Below are 24,353 nucleotides of genomic sequence, written 5' to 3'. Positions count from 1 at the left end.
GGGCATCAGCATTGGCGATGTGCACACCAGGGCAGTACTCAAAGGAGTACTCATAGGCCAACAACAGTGCCCAATGGTGGATCAGAGCCCAGGAACAAACGTCTTGACCAGACAGCCTCCCAAACAAAGCACACGCCGAGCACCATGCAAGCTTCAACGTTCTGTGCAAGCCCAAAACCCGTGCACAAAGCTCCCCAGATTACCTGCATTTAAACAGAGGCAGCAAAATAAACGTGTGGCAGAGCTGGGAGGCCACTGGACTTGCTGACGATGGTTTCACGTGAGGAGAGGAATCACAGGACAGGGGCAGTGAATCATTGTGGCATGCACAGTCAACACAGTTATCAAGGTGTTACAAGCGAAGTGATTGGTCACACTGTTGGAGGCAGTGAAAACAGATTTGTCTCTCTCCCACTAGGCCTGGCTGAGACTAATCCATTCAAATTTACACAGAACAAAGTACATGCTGATGAAATATAACCAATGTACATATTGGGCTCTTTAACATTAATAAACGCGACCTAATAAAACAGCATCAACTAAACTGGATAAGTCACACCAGCACAGATTAGTCGGCTATTAAGTAACGTGCACTATATCAACTCAGCCTTCGGGGGATTTAAACTGAATACTAAAGGCAAATAAGAGTTTACTGGATTAATGCTAATGGGACCCAGTCAGCTGTCCGTTTTCATCTAAACAGGATTGTTTGCCATTGTATGTCAGTGGAAATGCTTCACACAACAACCTAGAAAGTTCAGAGATTCAGAGAGGCTACAGATAGAGCTTTTTTTAAAAAAAAGGCTGACTGCTCACAAAAAAAAACCCATAACTCAGGGTGAAAATAAAAACAGCCCTGTGCACCGTTTTGAAGCAGCTGTACCATTAGAACACTTCATAATTTTAACCAGCGTCGGAATTAGACGAGATGACAGAATTATTGAGGGGAGGGAAGGCCTGGTTTGAGTGGTTTCCACTTTCTGGAAAGGCCAATGTTGAGAGGTGATGGAAATGTTAGTCTTGAGGATGCCTAGAGGACTGGATAACGTGGACCATGACCAGCTATTTTGCCTTGTCCGAAAGGCCAGAAAAAGGGGACACAATTAAACATAATTTGTGAAAGCACGGCCCTCGATTTCAATCCCGCCCCCACTCCTCCCACCCAAGGCAGGGAAGGGTTGGGCATGGGTTAGGATTACAATTCCACAAATCCCGGTGACAACACGCATCAACGGCATAGGCCTTCCAGGAGGTTCCTGCTAAAAGCAGGTGGGATTCCATTTAAGAGTCGACGTCACAGCACGATGATGTAATTGGGCCAATGCAAAGTGTCATAGTCGCCAAGTAGCTCACTGTCTGCTTCCAGGCAGTAACGTGGCAGGAGGAAATGAATGGCCTAACAAGGCCTAGAGAAGTTTTTAAACCTTCCCTGCTCTTAACTCCTTATTAGCCAGAAGGGGGAAGTATATTCCCCGGGCTTCTCTCCCGCAACAAATCAGTGAGCCATCCAACCTCTGAATTTCCTGGATATCCACATGACCCCGAAGAGGGAATAACCCCAGCTCTCCTAGGCTTAGACCTAGTCAAATAATTCGCCAGACGATTCCCATGGGTCTCCGATTGCTGAGGCCGCTGCCGCTCGACGGTCAGATAGTGAACCTGGTCTGCTGAGGAGTAGTTTTATTCAAACAAAGCCCGACCATTATGATTGGTCCACCATATTCTACCTGGCACATCTTCTGACTCCCAGGTAGAAACCGAGGCTATTTCATGGAGTGAGTGATTGGTTTTTGAAATAGGCTTCATCGGGAAACGGTAGGAAAAGATAGTATTGATTCATTCAGATGCAAATTCGACACAGTTTGTGAACAGTCCCAAGTAATTCGATACATGATGCGCGTGGCATTCTTCAAATGAAACCTCAAGGGCTATGGCTTTACCTGCCCCCCCCCCCCCCCCCCCGGGGCTGTGGCACTACCTGCCCCCCAAGGATTCAATGCAAAGTCTGTTAGCACCTCGGAAAGCAGCCTTACGCAAACAAATTTCTCCCACCCAGAACTTACTGATGCCAGGAGTGAGCAGCATCCAAGGTACACAATGTACTTTCGGACATGGGGGCAAAACGACCTATAGAGAGCCCGGCGGCGAGGATATAGAGAGCCCGGCGGCGAAGATATAGAGAATACAGGAACGAGTCAATCAATATAATTGTAGCTGAGAGAGGGAGTACTGCAATTCAGCACAAATGCCCAAAACTGGCAATCTTTACAATATCATTTTAATACATTATTAATGAAAGCACTGAACCAGCAGATGGCAGGGCCACAATGTCATTCTTCTCTTTTGAGGTAACTGAATTCAATGGAGTCCACAACCTAATTATCTGTGGATTTTGGGAGCACATAAAACCAGATTAAAATCTTGACTTTGGCAGATATTCCCCACAGTTTCCAGTCTGTCCCTAAGGCCCGGTTCTTGCCAGATGAAACCAATGCAACCAAGCCTGATACGATAAGAGCCGCTGTTTTCAGTGAAAGTACAAACCTCTTTCAGGCGTACGGGGGTTCCTCGCCGTGCGGGTAGGAACCACAACCACATTCAGGAATCGCGAGTGTATCCCTGACTCAAACCCAATCTTACTTGTCAGTTTCACAAGAGGCAGCATTGTGCTGAGCATCTGTCTACAAGATCCATCCCTCCCCCCTTGGTATGTTTGTGTTCTTCAGACTCTGGTGAAGGACCACATCCAATCTGACGGCAAGGTAAAGATATCAGGGTAATTCTGACGTGCGGCAGTGAAATGGGTGTATAATCGTACCGGCAGCTCATTTTACATCTCCCCTGGATCCATTGTCAGCACTGACTTCGTGGATGATGTACCATCAATTGAGCGCGAGACGAGTTGCTGGACAAAAGTATGGCTTTAATCAGCTAGATGTTAGCCCTGCGGTCGATTACAGTAAATGGACGACCGCCGGGAGTACTGGGTATTTATACCCCGCCCTGGAGGCGGGGTTAACTCAGCCTCTCGACCAATCGGGGAGGCGTCACATGACTGGTCTCAACCAACCGGTCGAGAGGCACATGACTGACCAGGGCCAATGGTAAGCCGGTGTTCTGCACCAATGGCAGGCAGCTATGCTAATCATACCACCGCAGTGGGACAGAGGTTGGTCAGCAGGAACGTCTTCAAAACAAAAAGGCCTAAAGGGGACCCCAGGTTGTGTGCCACTTGGTATGGAGAATGATCAGCCCAACTAAAGATGGCGAATCTTGTACAGACACAAATGTCCAGTAGCAACACCCTTCTGTCTCAAGCTCGAGTATGCAGCTTGAAAGCGATCACTAAGCGAGTCTGTCGCTCAGCTCCAGAGAGAGAAGCGGAGCCATAAACTGGCATAGAATTCACACCATTACTGTCCGCACCAGGTTCACAGCAGCAGTGACCTCTGAACAGGAGACAGATTTGGTAATGGTTGTATGAATGTAGTACTACCAGAAGCTCCATCAAGTGTTCTCTATTTTAAAGTTAAATGCTGGGGCAATCTACCACACGTCACTGCATTTCATAGAGAAAAGCAGCTGCTGGATTGACTCTGACGTAATATCACTTTCCAATCGGGACTTTCCAGCTCCCGACTTTACATTTAGCTCCCACTTTCTCTGTGGGCGAAGATGCTGCTAGGGTGGTCGTCGCTGGTGCTTTTGGGTGGGGTGAGTGGACAAGGGCACGAGACTCCACCAAGCTGCTGAACGTTGCTGGAATGTTCTGCTTTTGGTTTCTACGAGGAAAATGACATGACTGTATCAATGCACCCCGAAGTGTGATTTGGAGGAATGCAGAGATCTCGGAGGATCAGAGGGCTGGAGGAAATTTCAGAGATCGGAAGGGGTGAGGTCAGGAAGAGGTTAAAAAACAAGCACGAGAATTCTTTAAGGCGTTACAAACAGGGGAGACGATGCAGTCCATTGAGCACAGGAGTGTTAACAAGGTTTTAAAAGCTGGTGAGACGTTGGCCTTCATCTCAATGGGTAGGAATGCAAAGAGCTGGAAGTTACACTCCACTTGAAATCTCTGGTTAAAGATAACCTTTATTAGCGTCACAAGTAGGCTTACATTAACACTGCAATGCAGTTACTGTGAAAAGTGCAGCATGGTGGTGCAGTGGTTAGCACTGCTGCCTATGGCACTGAGGACCCGGGTTCGATCCCGGCCCCGGGTTACTGTCTAAGTGGAGTTTGGACATTCTCCCAGTGCCTGCGTGGGTCTCACCCCCATAACTCAAAAGATGTGCAGGTTTATCATAGAATTTACAGTGCTGAAGGAGGCCATTCGGCCCATCGAGTCGGCACCGGCTCTTGGAAAGAGCACCCTACCCAAGGTCAATACCTCCACCCAACACGAAGGGCAATTTTGGACACCAAGGGCAATTTATCATGGCCAATCCACCTAACCTGCGCACCTTTGGACTGTGGGAGGAAACCGGAGCACCCGGAGGAAACCCACGCACACATGGGGAGGATGTGCAGACTCTGCATAGACAGTGACCCAAGCCGGAATCGAACCTGGGACCCTGGAGCTGTGAAGCAATCGTGCTATCCGCAATGCTACCGTGCTGCCCTTAGGGGGATTGGCCACACTAAATTGCCCCTCAATTGGAAAAAAGAATTGGGTACTCTAAATTTAAAAAAGTTAGTGAAAATCCCCTAGTCGCCACACTCCAGCACCTGTTTGGGTACAGTGAGGGAGAATTCAGAATGTCCAATTCACCCAACAAGCACGTCTTTCAGGAATTGCGGGAGGAAACCGGAGCACCCGGGAGGAAGCCCACGCAGACACGGGGAGAACGTGCAGACTCCGTACAGACAGTGACCCAAGCCGGGACTTGAACCTGGGACCCTGGCGCTGTGAAGCAACAGCGCTACTGTGCCACCTTCTTCAGGTTAGAACTGCGTTCAGTTCTGGGCATCACACCTCAATAAGGAGGTACTGGATTTGGAATGGGCGCACTGTCGATTCTGCAGAAATGATACAGGCTGCTCGCATGGTCTCCTCGGTTGCAGAACACTAAAATAGTTACATTAGGAGGATAGGTCTTGCAACCCCTTGAGCATAGAAGATTAAGAGGTAATCTAATGTAGGTATTCAATGATGATTAGAGGACTCGATAGGCTGGATAATCTATTCCCACTGGTGGGGCCACCCAGAACAAAAGAAGCATAACCTTAAAATTAGAGTTGGGTGTTCGAGGGTGATGTCAGGAAACCCTTCTTCACACAAAGGGTAATGGGAGCTTTGAACTCTCAGCAAAAGAACTGTTGAGAATAGCAAATTGAAAACATCAAATCGGAGACTGGAAATGACTTAACCTAAAATAAGATTTAATAGTTAGTGCATGAAGGCAGCTAAATGGTGTTAAGATACAGATCAGCCATAAATCAAACTGAATGGTGGAACGTGCTCAAAAGGCCGAATGGTTTACTGCACCTCTTATGTTCACTCTACGGAAGACAACATTGTACTATTAACGTACAAACATCTTTGGGTCGTTTACAAAGAGATGACGAACCATGGAGGGCCGTATAGGAAGAGACACCAAATACTGGGTTGGAAGGGTTGCTTTTGCAAAGGTGGGTTTTTTTCCCCCTAAGAGGAGGACAGAGAGGGAGAGAAACAGAAAGGTTTAGGAAAGATGTGCTGGACAGTTGGGTTGAGGTGACCTTGCAAGAATGTTACCAACTGACCCATGGCAGAAACATGCACAAACAGTCTCCTGGAGCTGGATGTTCAAGGAGAGCTATATGTCACGGTCAACAACATCAAAACACTGCGGCGAGGTAAAAAAAAAAGGACCAGGAGAAATAATGCGCCATCACAGCGTGTTATTGGTTCAGGCAAGGCTGAGATGCAGTGCTGAAAATGATCATCTTTGGTTAGGTAAAGAAATGCATGTCCCAATATGCTTTACAGCCAAATTGTACTTTTGTGACTGTTGCAATGTAGGGAACCCAGCAGCCATTTTGCACACTGAAAGATCCCAAAGCAAGATCACAGTAATGTGTTAAGGACCAAACAATCCAGTTCTATGGTGATGCTGATTGAGGGATAAGTTTTGGCCAGGATCCCGGGGATATCTCCCCTGATCGCCTTTGAGCCAGTGTCTATATCTGATTCATGCACCTCAGGGAGGCAGATGGAGCCTCAGTTTAACATCACATCCAAAAAAACCAACACGCCTGACAGTGCAGCATTCCCTCAGTACTATTTACCTGCTTGGAATATATTCTGCTTCACATGTGCGGACACGAAGCAGAGGAATATTGCCCTTGTAGATGCAGATATTTAATGCTTTGTAAGCATTGGGACTTTCCACATCAGGTACAGCGCAAGCTCAGTCCAAAACAAAGCTCCCTCAATTCTGTCTGAAAGATTCATGTTGTGTTACATTTCCAGGTTTGGGGCCATGTATATACCACAGACTGATCGCTATTATGAACAGTAATACCCAAACTCATTTTCCACGGGACCATCAGTCTGGACTGGGTTCAATCGAAGATCCTCGGAAATGAAAAGTATAGAATCGCTGCTGTCTCATTAAGGTGACCTGTCATTTGTACTGCCTATGTTTTTTTGACAATTTGAATACATATTCATGAACATATACGTAGGGCTGGCACAGTGGTTAGCACAGCTGCCTCACAAGTGCCAGGGATCCGGATTCAATTCCAGCCTCAGGTGACGTGGAGTTTGTACGTTTGTACATTCTTCCCGTGTCTCCGGGTGCTCCGGTTTCCTCCCACAGTCCAACGATGTGCAGGTTAGTTGGGATAGGGTGGGGGAGTGGTCCAGGTAGGAGCAGACTGGATGGGCTGAATGGCTTCCTTCTGCACTTTCGGTATTCCATGTTCCATATTTTGCACAAGAGTTTGATATTTGAAAAGAAGATTGATTTCATAAAGCTTATGAGATAACCTGCAGAATTTTAAATATATTTACACAAACACACACGTGCACAGGACAAAGGTGGGTGTGGGTTAAGCTGGCAGCTAGGATTCATTATCTGGTAAATGGGACCGAGCTAAATTGTACACGGGTTATTTCAATGTGTTGACAGTTTTATGACCTTGGTGGAGGGATGTGAGCGGCTTCATTTTAACAATTAGCTATTGAGTTACATTTAGTTTCATCTTTGGCAGTAAAGCCAGATTCGAGACGATTGCGAAAAAAATAAATCTACAGAAGGCAACGAATGATGGCACGAGAATCATCCTCGAGCAAACATCAATAGAAAAAAAATAAATGGTTTCAATTGTCACACGTCTGCAACTGGACGTGTAGCTGGAACAGAGTATTTTCTAGCGAGGTTTAAAGTTAAATAATTAAATTTTGTAGTGATTTTGATTGATTTTCTAACATATTTCTTCACAAAGAGTTTACGAGAAAGGCAAGCGCACACTTGCCAGACTTGATGGGTCCAATGTGCTGTACCATTCTATGATTAGTCTCGCTCATCTTTCTTAAAAGCAAAAGATGGGCGGAATTTTCCAAAACAAGTGTCATTTTTGGCGAGAACATGTCGGTGCGATTAGGGTGGCGCGGTGTTTAGCACTGCTACCTCACAGCTCCAAGGACCTGGGTTCGATCCCGGCCCACTGTCTGGGTGGAGTTTGCACGTTCTCCCCGTGTCTGCGTGGGACTTACCCCCACAACCCAAAAAGATGTGCAGGGTAGGGTGGATTGGCCACGCTAAATTGCCCCTTGAATGGAAAAAAAAAAAAAAGAATTGGGCACCAATATCAGCGATATTCCCACCGGCCAACAGCGGCAGCGCAATCCGGACAACAATTTTCAGGCACTTAGAGGAATTCTTTATCCTCTGACGTGAAAAATGCAGTGTCAAAGACGTGAAGCACCTGATTCGCCTGCCCTGGGGGTCATCTGAGAACTTCAAATGAAGGGGGTGCTGCATTTAAACGGCTCCACAGCACTTGCAATCATTCAAACCAGGAGGGTGGCAGAGAGGAAACCAGCTTTTCGATTTACATAGGACCCCGTTAGCAGTTTGCTGGATGCCATGGAGAAGAGAGATGGATTACAATATACCCTCACGCTGGCAGGAGGCCTTCCAGCCAAGGCCATGAATCTCACCTGGGAGACGGTGGCAGCACTGATCAAGAGAACGGGCGTGCAATGCAGAAACAAATATGAAAGACCTCCTCCGATCAGCCAGGATAAGTGCTCCTCGTCTTTCCTCTGCACTCCATCCTTCCATCACCTCCCTGGAAAGTCACCTCGATTCCACATGCCGCCAACTCCTGTGGCCCTAGCGCGTGACCTCCCCCCAGCACTCATCAGAACTCCACCCTACTCAGGTGCAGTGCCCACACATGGCCGGTGCCATTGGCTTCTGACCTACCAAGTGTCCAGCTCACATTACCCCCTTTTCTGTTCCTGCAGGAGAAGAGCGTTCACAACCACCACATGCGAGAGAAGACAGGCGGTGGAGTGCCCGAGCTGAAGCTCTTGACTTTGTACGAGGAGCGTGCTATGGAGCTCACGGAGGAGGAGCAGGAATGGGCCTGCAAGAGAAAAAAAAGTGATGATCGGTGGCACCTTCATCCAGATGACCAGTGATTTTGGGTAGTCCAAACCCATGACCAGGCCATGTACTAAACCCATGGCCGTTGCTCCAGGCCACATACTAAACCCATGACCGTTGCTCCAGGCCACATACTAAAACCATGACCGTTGCTCCAGGCCACATACTAAAACCATGACCGTTGCTCCAGGTCATGTACTAAACCCATGGCCGTTGCTCCAGGCCACATACTAAAACCATGACCGTTGCTCCAGGCCACATACTAAAACCATGACCGTTGCTCCAGGTCATGTACTAAACACATGACCGTTGCTCCAGGCCACATACTAAAACCATGACCGTTGCTCCAGGCCACATACTAAAACCATGACCATTGCTCCAGGCCATGTACTAAAACAATGACCGTTGCTCCAGGTCACATACTAAAACCATGACCGTTGCTCCAGGCCACATACTAAAACCATGACCGTTGCTCCAGGCCACATACTAAAACCATGACCGTTGCTCCAGGTCATGTACCAAACACATGACCGTTGCTCCAGGCCACATACTAAAACCATGACCGTTGCTCCAGGTCATGTACTAAACACATGACCGTTGCTCCAGGCCACATACTAAACCCATGACCATTGCTCCAGTCCATGTACTAAACCCATGACCGTTGCTCCAGGCCATGTACTAAACACATGACCGTTGCTCCTGGCCACATACTAAAACCATGACCGTTGCTCCAGGTCATGTACTAAACACATGACCGTTGCTCCAGGCCACATACTAAAACCATGACCGTTGCTCCAGGTCATGTACTAAACACATGACCGTTGCTCCAGGCCACATACTAAAACCATGACCGTTGCTCCAGGCCATGTACTAAACCCATGACCGTTGCTCCAGGCCACATACTAAAACCATGACCATTGCTCCAGGCCATGTACTAAAACAATGACCGTTGCTCCAGGCCACATACTAAAACCATGACCGTTGCTCCAGGTCATGTACTAAACACATGACCATTGCTCCAGGCCACATACTAAAACCATGACCGTTGCTCCAGGTCATGTACTAAACACATGACCGTTGCTCCAGGCCACATACTAAAACCATGACCGTTGCTCCAGGTCATGTACTAAACACATGACCGTTGCTCCAGGCCACATACTAAACCCATGACCATTGCTCCAGTCCATGTACTAAACCCATGACCGTTGCTCCAGGCCATGTACTAAACACATGACCGTTGCTCCTGGCCACATACTAAAACCATGACCATTGCTCCAGGCCATGGACTAAAACCATGACCGTTGCCTTGCAGCAACATAAGCCGAAGAACCTGGCTGGACTGCCAGCAGTGTCTCACCGCCCACCCTCAACACCATCTTGGAGATGATCTCGGAAGAGAACACTGATGAGGCATCACAGCTATCACCCACACCATCCATCGACCCTCCATCCCATGGAGTAACCCAGCAGCTCATTAGCACCCGAAGGGAGGAGAATCTGATGGAGCACCTCCCCGGGCCTTCCACCCAGAGACCCTGGGAGTGACCAACCAATCTGAATCACTCCTTCCCGAGACCGGCGCAACTCTGGATCCTGAGCACGCTCTTCCTTAATTCCCTCCTGAACCACCACCTTCTCATCCGAGGACACGGGCCACTCTTCCAGGTCTTCCTGTTGAAGGTTGTTGCCTCCAGCAGAGCCCATGTAGGACACAGCAGACCACTACAAGAGATCCCCTGGGGACCTTACTGGAGGGCCCCATCGGACCTGTCCAGGCAGCAGAAATGTATCTTCAGGAGGCTGCTGCACCGCTCCATCACAGATGAAGTTGCACCATGAGCCTCGTGGTGCCGGGCCTCTGCAATGGCGGCTAATGGGCCCGCTAAATCCCGCCCAACATTCCTGCTCACGAACTGGAGGTTTCCTCCACCTTCAGCACAAGCGTTTCCTCTCTTCACGTGTCCTCCACTTGGTTTGTGTCTCAGACATAAATTAGTTTTCCTGAACGCTTGACATTTTCTATAGATCCATCCTTTGTTCCGACTGCTCGGTGTACACTGGTCATACGGTGATTCTGATTGCACAGTTTCTGACTGCATGTCTTGCTCTTCCTGTCAGCCTGTCACACCTGTGGCTCTCACAGGGCGGACCTCAATCTAGATGCCCCTTTCCCTCTTGTGCACAATCTTGTTCAGAGTTTAATTTATCTTTTGCTCCTAAAGTTTACTCTGTACCTTTTTGCAATTTAATATTCTTTACTTTTTAAATCTTGCTTTTGCTTCATGCGTGGCAGGAGTTGAAGACCGGGGAAGTTAGCGTGAAGTTATGTTAAGAGAGGAGCAGAAATACAGCTCAGGAAAGAGCATGTGCAGATGGTCGCGACACGCAAGTGATAAGAAATTATTAAAATTCAAGAATGCCAGAGTGCATCGGGTGGCACGGTGGCGCAGTGGTTAGCACTGCTTGCTGCAACACGGCGCCGAGGACCCGGGTTCGATCCCGACCCCGGGTCAGTGTCCCTGCGGAACTTGCACGTTCTCCCAGTGTCTGCGTGGGTCACACCCCCACAAAACCCTAAAAGATGTGCAGGGTAGGTGGATTGCCCCATGCTAAATTGCCCCTTACTTGGAAAAGAAAATTGGGCCTTTTAAATTTAAAAGAATGTCAGGGTGTGAAAAGCACTTGGTTCAAAAGGTCCCAGCAACAATGAGATAAGCATGGGACGGGACCATTTATGCCCATCTGAACAAGATCAGCTGTTGGTTCAACACCATATCCAATGCAGCATTTGCACAGTGCCAGCCTGGATTCCAGGTGCAGATCCCAATGGGGCTTGAACACACACAAGCGGGTCAAGCTCATGTTAGCAATGAGCCAGTGTGCAAAGTTGGACAATACCAGAGTATTATATTCAGAGACAAACGTTGAACAGCGGAGTGGTAGATCACACCTGACGCACCTTAGTTTTGTTTTATGCTGACCAAGATGCAAGTACATCAGAGATGAAAACCTTTTCTGTTTTTTTATTTAACAATGGAAGTTAGATAAAACTAAGCTAGGTACAAGAAAGCCAGGGATACACAATTGAAATCTCAAGCCTGATTGATTATAGACGAGGTGACCAAGTGTGTAGATGAGGGTAGTGCAGTTAATGTAGTTTACATGGATTTCAGCCCAGCATTTGACAAGGTCCACATGGGAGACTTATAAAGAAGGCAAATGAACATGGGATACAGGGGAACTTGATACGGTAGACTCAAAGCTGGCTGAGCTGTAGGAGACAGGGGGTGATAACAGGCGGCTGCTTTAGTGACTGGAAGCCGGTGTCCAGTGCCATACCACAGGGATCTGTGCTGGGTCCACTATTATTCTTCATTTATACAAATGACTTGGATGACGATGTGGGGAGTAGGATCAGTAAGTTTGCAGATGACAAAGATTGGCCGGGTGGTTAACAGTGAGGCTGAGAGTCTCGGCTTACAGGAAGATTATAGATGGGACAGTAAAATGGGCAGTAAAGTGGCAGATGGAATTTAATGCTGAAAAGTGAGAGGTGTTACACTTTGGAAGAATCATGTTGGAGTTGATGAGAACTTTGGTGAGGCCACAGCTGGAGCAGTGTGTGTAGTTCTGGTCGCCACATTATAGGAAGGATGTGATTGCACTGGAGGGGGTGCAGAGGCGATTCACCAGAATCTTGCCGGGGATGGAACATTTAAGTTATAAAGAGGCGAGGTTGGATAGACATGGGTTGTTTTCGCTGGAGCAGAGAAGACCGAGGGGTGACCTGATTGAGGTGTACAAGATTCTGAGGGGCATGGACAGGGTGAATAGGGAGCAGCTGTTTCCCTTAGTTGAAGGGTCGGTTGCGAGGGGACACAAGTTCAAGGCGAGGTGTGGGAGGTTCAGGGGGATTTGAGGAAAAGGTTTTTTTACCCAGAGGGTGGTGACGGTCTGAAACGCACGGCCTGGGAGGGTGGTAGAGGCGGGGTGACGGTCTGAAACGCACTACCTGGGAGGGTGGTAGAGGCGGGGTGACGGTCTGAAACGCACTGCCTGGGAGAGTGGTAGAGGCGGGTTGCCTCACATCCTTTAAAAAGTACATAGATGAGCACTTGGCACGTCTAAACATTGGCCAAGTGCTGGCAAATGGTGTTAGGATTGGCAGATCGGGTGCCTTTCATGCAGCGGTGCAGATTCGATGGGCCAAAGGGCCTTTTCTGCACTGTTTGTGATTCTGTGATCTGAACTTTAGAACAGTTCACCCCAAGTGTACCAGTTCTTCCTCCTCACATTTTCACCATGATTAGGATTTCATTAACTGGGAGCTTTAGTGCCACATTTTAGGGTGGCAGAGTGGTTAGCACTGCTGCCTCAATGCCAGGGATCCGGGTTTGATTCCAACCTCGGGTGACTGGGTGGAGTTTGCACTTTCTCCCATGGTCTGTGTGGGTTTCCTCCAGGTTCTCTGGATTCCTCCCACAGTTCAAAGGTGTGCAGGCTGGGTGGATTGGCCCCTGCTAAATTGTCCCTCGAGTGTCCAAAGGTTACGCGAGGTAATAGGGATCGGGCGGAGGATCGGGCCGAGGAAGGGTGCTCTTTCGGAGGGCCGGTGCAGAATCGATGGGCAGCATGGCCTCCTCCTGCACTGTAGGGCTTCTAGGATCTCCACACAAATTGGGGTAGTATGCACATTGAAAATGAAACAGAAAGTTTATGCCTGCGGTCTTACCTGATAACGGTAGGTACGAGTTCAGCGCAGAAAAAGATGCTGAGGTTTCCTACGGAATGGGATGCAAACATGCCCACAATGGAGAACACGATAGAAAACGGGGTCTGCAATTTTTTGACCAGATCTATAAGAGAGAATGTTTCATTCAGCAAGATCTCCTGGACATTAAGCATGCCATACATATACAATTTTGAATTACTCTTCCCAAGGTTACTTTCAGGACAGCAATAAAGTCACCAAAAAAAAATCAGACACTTGAAAAGAATCATCCACAATTTTCCAATTTCCTGAAGATGTGAAAATGAGATTGGCTTTAACAAAACTACAGCAAGGCCAATCAGCTGAGGTGATTCGAGGTTCCCTGACCCTAACTCCCACAGAATACTCAGTCCACCCTCAACCTCCTTCGTTCCAGTGAGAACAAACCAAGTTTATTCAACCTCTCCTCATAGCTAATGCCCTTCATACGAGGCAATATCCTGGTAAATCTCTTCTGCACCCTCTCTATAGCCTCCACATCCTTCTGGTAGTGTGGCGACCGGAATTGAACACTATACTCCAAGTGTGGCCTAACTAAGGTTCTATACAGCTGCAACATGACTTGCCAATTTTTATACTCAATGCCCCGGCCAATGAAGGCAAGCATGCCTTATGCCTTCTCGACTACCTTCTCCACCTGTGTTGCCCCTTTCAGTGACCTGTGGACCTGTACACCAAGATCTCTCTGACTGTCAATACTCTTGAGGGTTCTACCATTCACTGTATATTCCCTATCTACATTAGACCTTCCAAAATGCATTACCTCACATTTGTCCGGATTAAACTCCATCTGCCATCTCTCCGCCCAAGTCTCCAAACGATCTAAATCCTGCTGTATCCTCTGACAGTCCTCATCGCTATCTGCAATTCCATCAACCTTTGTGTCGTCCGCAAACTTACTAATCAGACCAGTTACATTTTCCTCCAAATCATTGATACATACTACGAACAGCAAAGGTCCCAGCACTGATCCCTGCGGAACACCACTAGTCACAGCCCTCCAATCAGAAAAGCACCCTTCCATTGCGTCATGAGAGTACCGTTAAGAAATGGATGTTTAAGCAATGTACCTTTAAGAAATGGAGCAGCTCATATTACTGAGTGATGTCAGAGTGTGGGTTGAGCTGGGTTTTTGGCTCAGCAATTTTGCAGTGTTTAGTTTCAGTTTGGAGGAAAAGAGCTTGGGTGCGTCTGTGTTTGCAGTGAGCTGGATCTGCTGTGATCTCTGCCATGAAAGAATATCTCTGAATCATTTGGGTGGTTTAAACTCATAATAGTAATGTCTCTAACCTGATGTGTTTCTGTTTAAAGGTGTTAAGTCTTTTGGAGGTTTGAAGGAACGTTTTGAGGGATTATTTGGTGTTGTATTATTTTCAGGGTTATCTTTGAAGTAAGGAGTTTAAGGGATCCAATGTTTATTTAAGAAGGTTAAATTGACTTCATGGAATAAACATTGTTTTGTGTTTAAAAACCCACGTGTCCATAACTGTAATACCACACCTGGGGAACAAGCCGTGTGCTTCAAAAGCAACAATACATTAAAGGGGGAGGTTGGTTGAACTCCATGATACATTTTGGGGTTCTGAAAACGCCGCTCCCATAATAATTGCTACTCTCTGCCTTCTATGACCTAGCCAGTTCTGTACCCACCTTGCCAGCTCATCCCTGATCCCATGTGACTTCACCTTTTGTACCAGTCTACCATGAGGGACCTTGTCAAAGGCCTTACTGAGGTTCATATAGACAACATCCACTGCCCTACCTGCATCAATCATCTTTGTGACCTCTTCGAAAAACTATATCTTTAGTGAGACACTACCTCCCCTTCACAAAACCGTGCTGCCTCTGGCGAATACGACCCCTTGCTTCCAAATGGGAGTAGGTCCTGTCTTGAAGAATTCTCTCCAGTAATTTCCCTACCACTGACGCAAGGCTCACTGGCCTGTAGTTCCCTGGATTATCCTTGCTACCCTTCTTAAACAAAGGAACCACATTGGCTATTCTCCAGTCCTCCGGGACATCACCTGAAGACAGTGTGGATCCAAAGATTTCTGTCAAGGCCTCAGCAATTTCCTCTCTTACCTCCTTCAGTATTCTGGGGTAGATCCCATCAGGCCCTGGGGACTTATCCACCTTAATATTTTTCCAAGACGCCCAACACCTCGTGTTTTTGGATCTCAATGTGACCCAGGCTATCTACACACCCTTCTCCAGACTCAGCATCCACCAATTCCTTCCCTTTGGATACAGATGCAAACTATTCATTTAGTACCTCGCCATTTCCTCTGGCTCCACACAGATTCTACCCCCTGTCCTTCAGTGGGCCAACGTCTTGCCTTTTATGTACATATAAAAAGCCTTGGGATTTCCCTTAAACCTATTTGCCAGTGACTTTTCGTGAGCACTTTTAGCCCTCCTGATTCCTTTCTTAAGTTCCTTCCTACTTTCCTTATATTCCACACAGGCTTTGTCTGTTCGCAGCCTTCTAGCCCTGACAAATGCTCCTTTTTCTTTTTGACGAGGCCTACAATATCCCTCATTATCCAAGGATCGCGAAATTTGCCATATTTATCCTTCTTCCTCACAGGAACATGCCTGAACATAGAACATAGAACGATACAGCGCAGTACAGGCCCTTCGGCCCTCAATGTTGCACCGACATGGAAAAAAAAACTAAAGGCCATCTAACCTACACTATGTCCTTATCATCCATATGCTTGGATTATTGCCATTACAGAGACCTGGTTGAGGGAAGGACAGGATTGGATAATGGCAACAACATCATAATTTCAAGTACTAATCCAAACTAATCAAACCCACGTATCCACCCTATACCCGTAACCCAACAACCCCCCCCCCCTTAACCTTACTTTTTGGGACACTACGGGCAATTTAGCATGGCCAATCCACCTAACCTGCACATCTTTGGACTATGGGAGGAAACCGGAGGAAACCCACGCACACACGGGGAGGACGTGCAGATTCCGCACAGACAGTGACCCAGCCGGGAATCGAACCTGGGACCCTGGAGCTGTGAAGCATTTATGCTAACCACCATGCTACCGTGCTGCATCTCACCCTGACAACCCAAAGATGTGCAGGGCATGTGGATTCTCGGCCATACTAAATTGTCCCTTATTTGGAAAAATAAATTGGGTGCTCTATATTTATTTATTTTTTTAAAGTACTACAATAAAAAAGTGAGCAATGAAGTAAACCCGTGTCCAGACACGAGATCTGGCATGGTGAGCCACAAGAAAGGTCATAAGCCAAAGACAGCAACCTCCTAGTGAAAAGGAGGAAACGACTTGGGAGCTAGACAGCCACAGACATTTGCAGACCCTGGGCAAGAGGATCATCTGACTTGTGTGGTTGCAAACGCCCGTCACTGCATGGAGAACATGAAGCAGATGTGTCTTGCTTGCCAGACATCGGGAAGATTGACCTGGAGGGCCGTGCACATACATCATCAAGAGGAGGCTGAAGCAATTAGTATAAAAGGAGCAGGGGATTGAAGCCTCGAGCAACAAAAACTCTGGGAACAACCATTACGGAAGACAAACCCAAGTCAGCGGCTCAGAGACCAGAGAAGTACCCCTGACCAGCTGTTCTGCTGGGGGATACTAGAGTTTGATTTGTGAATTGTGTAACGTTTTAGTATGTAGAGTTAAAGATCTGTGAAATAAAGCCAGGGACTTTTTAGTACAACTAAAAGGAGTTCTTAAAGTGAATATTTATTGTGTAGTTTGTGTGACGTGTTGGTTGTGAACCCTGAAGGAGTGAGCAACAATTAGAAGGGAGGAAAAAAGCAGGGGCCCATAGTACAGCACATCATCAGGACTGGGAGAAAATAAACTGTTATCGCCAGGTAGCAATGATTGATCATTCAGTGATTCAAACCAAGAGCTTGGGCTGACTTAATCTCCAATTTTCTGTCCTCCTGCTCAGGGGTGGGGTGGAAATTCCTATTTGTAACCTCTTGTCGGGTGATTCTAGCTTATTGCTGAACTGGTTTGGAAGCTTACCAGAATGACATGTGAATTTACAGCCCGTCATTCCTTAATCAGTTGGCTTGTCCTGTACACGCCACAATATTTCAGAGTTGGTTCAGGGTTGGGCAATCAAAGACTCTCAAACTCGTGAGACGTCAGTGTCAGATGGGTTGCCTGTAAATGTTTATAAATCAGTTAGTGGGCTCTCACACCCCACCCTTTGCTGAAGCATATACCAGTTATTTTTTATAAATAAAAGAGCCTGTCAATTTGGATCGGACTCCCTTATCGTACTGGCAGAGTCACAGACCCAGTTTTTGGTGGATCAGAGAGACTGTCACTTGGTATAGCAGGCGGAGGAGTTAATGGTGCAGAAAGCGGTATGAAATAATTACTGATACTTTAGGAGCTGGGCATTTACCCACTTCAATTTGATCAGTGGATGCACAAGATAGATTAGTAAATCTAGACTGGTGTTCGGGCTGAACAGGGAGCCTGGTTAAGGTGTTAGTTTGCAAGTTAGCTCTCCCCAGTAAAATGGTTTTCCTGATGCACAAACCGGGTGAGGGCAGGGACTCAGCAGCAGACTGGGCAGCGGAGAAATGCAGGGAAGCTTCCGGAATGCCTCAGCTTCTAGAACATCCTTTTGCAGATTTGGGCAGTAGTTAGTGCATGTTAGATAGTGTGGGGGCCTACCGGACTCACACCGTCACATGTGGATTTACGTATCATTTACCCCGCCCACCCAAAAGGAATTTAAGGTCAAAATTTAAAGCTGGTTTGAATTAAATGACCGATTTAAAAATCGATCGTTTCATTGCATTACTGAAAGCATTAGTGGAAAATTGTGATAAATAGGGAGGATATTGGCTCTTTAAGCTGCTAATATAGGATACCATCAACTGTGGAGAGACACCACGATTCAGCTACCTCACTGCACCCAGTCTGACCCGAACGCCACATTCACTCGATGCACGGAGGTCAACGGCTGCGCCTGCAAGACCACAACCAGGCACTGTTTAGGACCGGCTTCCGCAAACGTGAACCAGGCGTGACCTAGTTTCAAATCTGCTGAATCGGGCCCATGGTCTTAATGCTCGAAACAATGTTCAGATTTCAAGAGGGCACTAAGCCATCATAAGTGATGCCGGCGTTGCGACAATACTTCACACTGTTCGCTATCCATTAACACATAAAAGTTTGCCAACTTGTTTAAAATGGAATTGCTGTTCCTTTAAAGCGTGTGCGCATGCACAAAATTATTCATGTATTAAGAGTGTATACGGATGCTTTAGTACGTGTTTACACATAGCTGTGCACTAGTACGTGTGAATGCATGCACACAAAATGATTCATGTATTAGTGCGTGAACACAAGACCATTAACATCTGTGTTACAACACGTCATGTTATACTTGCAGCGTTGCCATGTCTACCAGAACCCAATAAACAAACAAAAATGACACTCTCCCCACTGGCCAAGAGTCAAAAGCATTTCCAAGAACACCTAAAATCCAGTGAAACTAGCTCTATAAATATCTAAGCAAGTCACAGCATGAAGTTGATTCTCAGGCATCTTTCACATACATGCAATGTACAATTTGACCACTCCAGAAATTAATTTCAGCAATATTTATATCTCAGTATTTCTGAAGTTACTGCTCACTATTTTTCAGATTTCTGCCATTTACTGCACATCCTTTGCTTTATTTGTCCTCCCCAAATACAACCGCGTGAACACCACGTGCCACTTCTCTGCCCCCTTGACCAGTCCATTGATGGCTTCCTGCAGACTACATCTTCTTCAGCCAAACTACCAATTTTTGGACCACCTACAAACCTCTTAATCATGCCCCCTCCATTGAAGTCATCTCATTAATTAATAATCTATCATGAAAAGCAAGGCTCCCAGTGCTGAGCCCTGTGCAACCCCAATGGAACCAGTACAAAGTGGTGTAATGGCAACAATCGCTCCCTCGATGTCAGCAAAACTAAAGAGCTGGTCATTAAATTCAGGAAGTATCATACATACCCCTGGCTGCATCAATGGGGCCGAGGTAGAGATGGCTGACAGCTTCAAATTCCTAGGTGTGCACATCACCAATCTGTCCTGGTCCACCCACGTCAATGTTACGACCAAGAAAGCAAGACAGTGCCTGTACTTCCTCAGGAAATTCAGCATGTCCACATTGACTTTTACCAATTTTTACAGATGCACCATAGAAAGCACCCTATCTGGCTGCATCACAGCCTCGGATGGTAATTGCTCGGCCCAAGACCGTAAGAAACTACAGAGAGTCGTGAACACAGCCCAGTCCATCACACAAACCTGCCTATATATAAATTGTGCATTGTGTTTTCCCTATATATTTTCTTTTTCATGTACGGAATGATCTGTCTGAGCTGTACGCAGAACAATACTTTTCACTGTACACATGACAATAAACAAATCCAATCCAATACAAACACCTGCCCCAAGCAGATTCTGAATCCAACCTGCCGCTTGTCCTTCAATCCCCTGTGTTCTTAACCTGCTGACTAATCTGCCATGTGGGACTTGATCAAAATCCCTGCAGACTCCATCAAATGGACACCACGTATTGATCCTCCTCGTAAAATTCAATCTAGTTCGCCAGACATGACCGTTACTTGACAAACCCATGCCGACTGTTCTCGATGAGTCTATCTCTTTCTAGGTGATGATTTATGCTATGCCTCAAGAGTTTTTAAAATAATTTTCTTAGCACCAAGGTCAGGCTGACATGTAATTACTCAGTTTACCCACTTTTTATACATTGGTACAAGTGTAGCAGTCCTCCAACCAGAGAGGACTGGAAATGGTGGTCAGAGCTTCCACTATTCCCTCCCTCGCTTCTCTAAGCAGCCTTTCAATGGAGTATAATATTGGTTCCAAAGAACTATTCATCTGTATAATAGAAATAATGAACCATTTATTGAAATATGTGACACTATTGACCAGTCAAAAGAAAAATATTTTTAATCTGTGGGACAACGGAAACTTATGGACATAATTTCCAAATAAAGCAAGTGGCTTTTGCGACATGGGACCAAATATTATCCCACTCAACATCTGTTCAAATTTAGGAATAAGCATTTACAAAAAGCCTACTGAGGCTACTGGAGCTCGCAAGGGACAGGGAGGTTGAACTAAAATACCCAAAAGTTGTTGGGAGGTTTGCCTTTTGTTAGGTCTGCTAAAAATAAAGGCATCTTGCTTTCTGACTCACCACTGAAATGTATTCAATGGCATGGGGGTTCCTGCATTTATGTTGTATGTACAAATTAAACTCAATCACAAAGTCATTTCAAATCTAACTATTCCTTCAACTTAAAAATTTTTTTTAGAGTACCCATTTCTGTTTTTTATCCCAATTAAGGGGCAATTTAGCGTGACCAATCCACCTAGCCTACACATCTTTGGATTGTGGGGGTGAGACCCACGTAAACACGGGGCGAATGTGCAAACTCCACATGGACAGTGACCCAGGCCAGGATCGAACCCAGGTCCTCAGCGCTATGAGGCAGCAGTGCTAACCACTTTGCCACCCCCAATTATTCCTTTAACAAGTGTTAATTACTCTGTCGACTATTAGAAGTGTGGGGTCTTATTCCTTCAGGTTTGAATTGTTGTTGGATATTTTAAGAAGCTTTTTTTTCTTTTGATGCAATCTGTATTTCCCTCGTTTGTCTTTATGTACCTAATTTGACATACAATTCACCCACTCTAGACTTCCTTCTCGATCGCCCACTCTAGACTTCCTTCTCGATCCTTTTACTGTTAATTTCACATTCCTTCAATCCAATTGGGTATAGGAGATGCATAGTTTGCGACCCTCCACTGAGGTCATAGAGATCCTGTTCCCATTGAACAAGAACAAAGAACAAAGAAAATTACAGAACAGGAACAGGCCCTTCAGCCCTCCCAGCCTGCGCCGATCCAGATCCTTTATCTAAACCTGTCTCCTATTTTCCAAGGTATACTTCCCTCTGTTCCCCGCCCGTTCATATATCTGTCTAGATGCATCATAAATGATGCTATCGTACCAGTCTCTACCACCTCCGCTGGCAAAGCGTTCCATGCACCCACCACCCTCTACGTAAAAACTTTCAACGCACATCTCCCTTAAACTTTCCCCCTCTCACCTTGAAATCGTGACCCCTTGTAATTGACACCCCCAATCTTGGAAAAAGCTTGTTGCTATCCACCCTGTCCATACCTCTCAATTTTGTAGACCTCAATCAGGCCCCCCTCAACCTCCGTTTTTCCAACGAAAACAATCCTAATCTACTCAACCTTTCTTCATAGCTAGCACCCTCCATACCAGGCAACATCCTGGTGAACCTCCTCTGCACCCTCTCTAAAGCATTCACATCCTTCTGGTAATGTGGCGACCAGAACTGCACGCAGTATTCCAAATGTGGCCTAACCAAAGTCCTATACAACTGTAACATGACCTGCCGACTCTTGTACTCAATACCCCGTCCGATGAAGACAAGCATGCTGTATGCCTTCTTGACCACTCTATCAAACTGCGTTGCCACCTTCAGGGTACAATGGATCTGAACTCCCAGATCTCTCTGTACATCAATTTTCCACAGTACTCTTCAATTGACCACATAGTCCACTCTTGAATTTGATCTTTCAAAATGCATCACCTCGCATTTGCCTGGATTGAACTCCATCTGCCATTTCGCTGCCCAACTCCCCAATCAATCTATATTTTGCTGTATTCTCTGACAGTCCTCCTCGCTATCTGCAACTCCACCAATCTTAGTATCATCTGCAAACTTGCTAATCAGACCACCTATACCTTCCTCCAGGTCATTTATGTATAATCACAAACAACAGTGGTCCGAGCATGGATCCCTGTGGAACACCACTAGTCGCCTTTCTCCATTTTGAGACACTCCCTTCCACCGCTACTCTGTCTCCTGTTGCCCAGCCAGTTCTTTATCCATCTAGCTAGTACACCCTGAACCCCATACTACTTCACTTTTTCCATCAACCTGCCATGGGAAACTTTATCAAACGCCTTACTGAAGTCCATGTATATGACATCTACAGCCCTTCCCTCATCAATTAACTTTGTCATTTCCTCAACGAATTATATTAGGTTTGTAAGACATGACCTTCCCTGCACAAAACCATGCTGCCTATCACTGATAAGTCTATTTTCTTCCAGATGTAAATAGATCCTATCCCTCAGTATCCCTCATTGCTATTGCTCCATCAACTCTTACATTCAGCAATTTGCCACACAAATATAGAAACCACCCAAGGGTAATTTCTTAGCTTAGCAATGGCAGGTGGCATTATATGAGCTGCTATCACAAGTTGTGGTCTTTTTGAACTTGGATCTTCTGAAGTAGATTATAGTTCAGAAAGATTGCTTATCTGAGAGTTGCAACTTAATGTTCCACATCATCACCCTGCCCTCGCCATCCATTTAAGATTCTCCAGCGAACTTGTCCACCTTCATGCAGCACTTGAAGGAATGTTGTTCCTGGGTAGAATACAACCTTTAATACCACCCCCTTCTCCTCCTCCAATGCAAAAAAGGAAGTAAGTAGGGTTGTGTAGGAGAACAAGCAAAATCAGAACTTACAGCTCATGAGGCCTAACTGAAGGAGAGACGCCAGTGCGGTAAAGATGGTGAAAAGCAGCAGTGTGCCTCTTCGTCCTATTAGTCCTACAAGAATGCACATAAGTACACAGGAGAGAATGCCGATCACTTCCATGAGATAGTAGCGGACGTAGAAATTCTGTAGGCTGGCCTCTTCGGTCGCCATCAAACTCTTTGCAAAGCAGTTGTGGATGCCAAATCCTGTAAGGCTGCAAAATTAAAAATAGTTGGAGAAAAGGAGAGTGATTATCAACAGACATTTACAAAAAATTGTCAATTTTAAGACTAGTCTGTGCAGCAAACAAACTCTGGTGCCCTTTCAAATGTATATTAGGAGTCCACGTTGGTAGGAGCAATGTAACTGGCTTCCATTTCCCGGCAGCACAGTCTAATAGGTGTAGGCACATTGACACTAATAGAGTACAAGAGCAGACAGGTTATCCTGAATCTTTACAACACACTAGTTAGACATAGCTGGAATATGGTGTACAGGTCTGGGTGTCATACAATAGGAAGGATGTGAACACATTGGAGAGAGGGAGTGCAGGAGGTTTACGAGAGGTTTAAGAGTGGTTCCAGGGAAGGGAAACTTCAGTTTTGAGGATAGAATGGAGAGGTTGGAACGGCTTTCCTTCGGAGTGCAGGCAGCCAAGAGGGGTTTTGATAGAGGTCCTGAGGGGGCTGAACACATCAGCTAGGGCAGCATGGTAGCACAGTGGGCAACACGGGTTGCTTCACAGCGCCAGGGTCCCAAATTTGTTTCCCTGTTTGGGTCACTGTCTGTGCAGAGTCTGCACATTCTCCCCGTGTCTGTGTGGGGTTTCCTCCAGGTGCTCCGGTTTCCTCCCACAAGTCCTGAAAAAGACGTGCTGTTAGGTGAATTGAGCATTCTGAATTCTCCCTCTGTGTACCTGAACAGGTGTTGGAATGTGGTGACGGGGGGCTTTTCACAGTAACTGCATTGCAGTGTTAATGTAAGCCTACTTGTGACAATAAAGATTATTATTATATATTAGGGAGAAACTTCTCCCAATCGGAAAACAATCTAAAACAAGAGGGCACAGATTTAAAGTGATTTGCAAAAGATGCAAACGTGATGCGAGAAAAACAACTTTTCACTCAGCAATGGATCGCTTCTGGAATGTGCTGCCCGGAAGTGTGACGGGGGCAAGTTCAATTGAGGCATTCAAGATGGCATTAGATGATTACTTGAATAGAAACGCAGGGACACGTGGAAAAGGCAGGGGAATGGCACTAACCATGATGTTCATTTGGAGAACAGGCACAGACACAATGGGGCAAGTGGCCTCCTCCTGCACCGTAACAATTCTGTGATTCCGTGAACT

General features: G+C 46.4%; 1 protein-coding gene across 1 annotated transcript in view; it reads right to left on the bottom strand.

Annotated features, from left to right (window-relative positions):
• Positions 1–24,353, bottom strand: part of LOC119965805 (solute carrier family 22 member 23-like) — a 100,376-nt gene that overhangs the window by 3,939 nt on the left and 72,084 nt on the right. The window contains exons 7-8 of the mRNA XM_038796657.1: positions 22,990–23,216; positions 13,333–13,456 (exon numbers count right to left, since the gene is read on the bottom strand). Coding sequence (XP_038652585.1) covers positions 13,333–13,456; positions 22,990–23,216 — 351 coding nt within the window. The remainder of the gene's footprint in view (positions 1–13,332; positions 13,457–22,989; positions 23,217–24,353) is intronic.

This window comes from Scyliorhinus canicula, chromosome 5 (assembly GCF_902713615.1).
Source record: "Scyliorhinus canicula chromosome 5, sScyCan1.1, whole genome shotgun sequence".
NCBI lineage: Eukaryota > Metazoa > Chordata > Chondrichthyes > Carcharhiniformes > Scyliorhinidae > Scyliorhinus > Scyliorhinus canicula.
The sequence above is the reverse complement of the archived record's forward strand: the minus strand, read 5'-3'. Positions and strand labels throughout refer to the sequence as shown.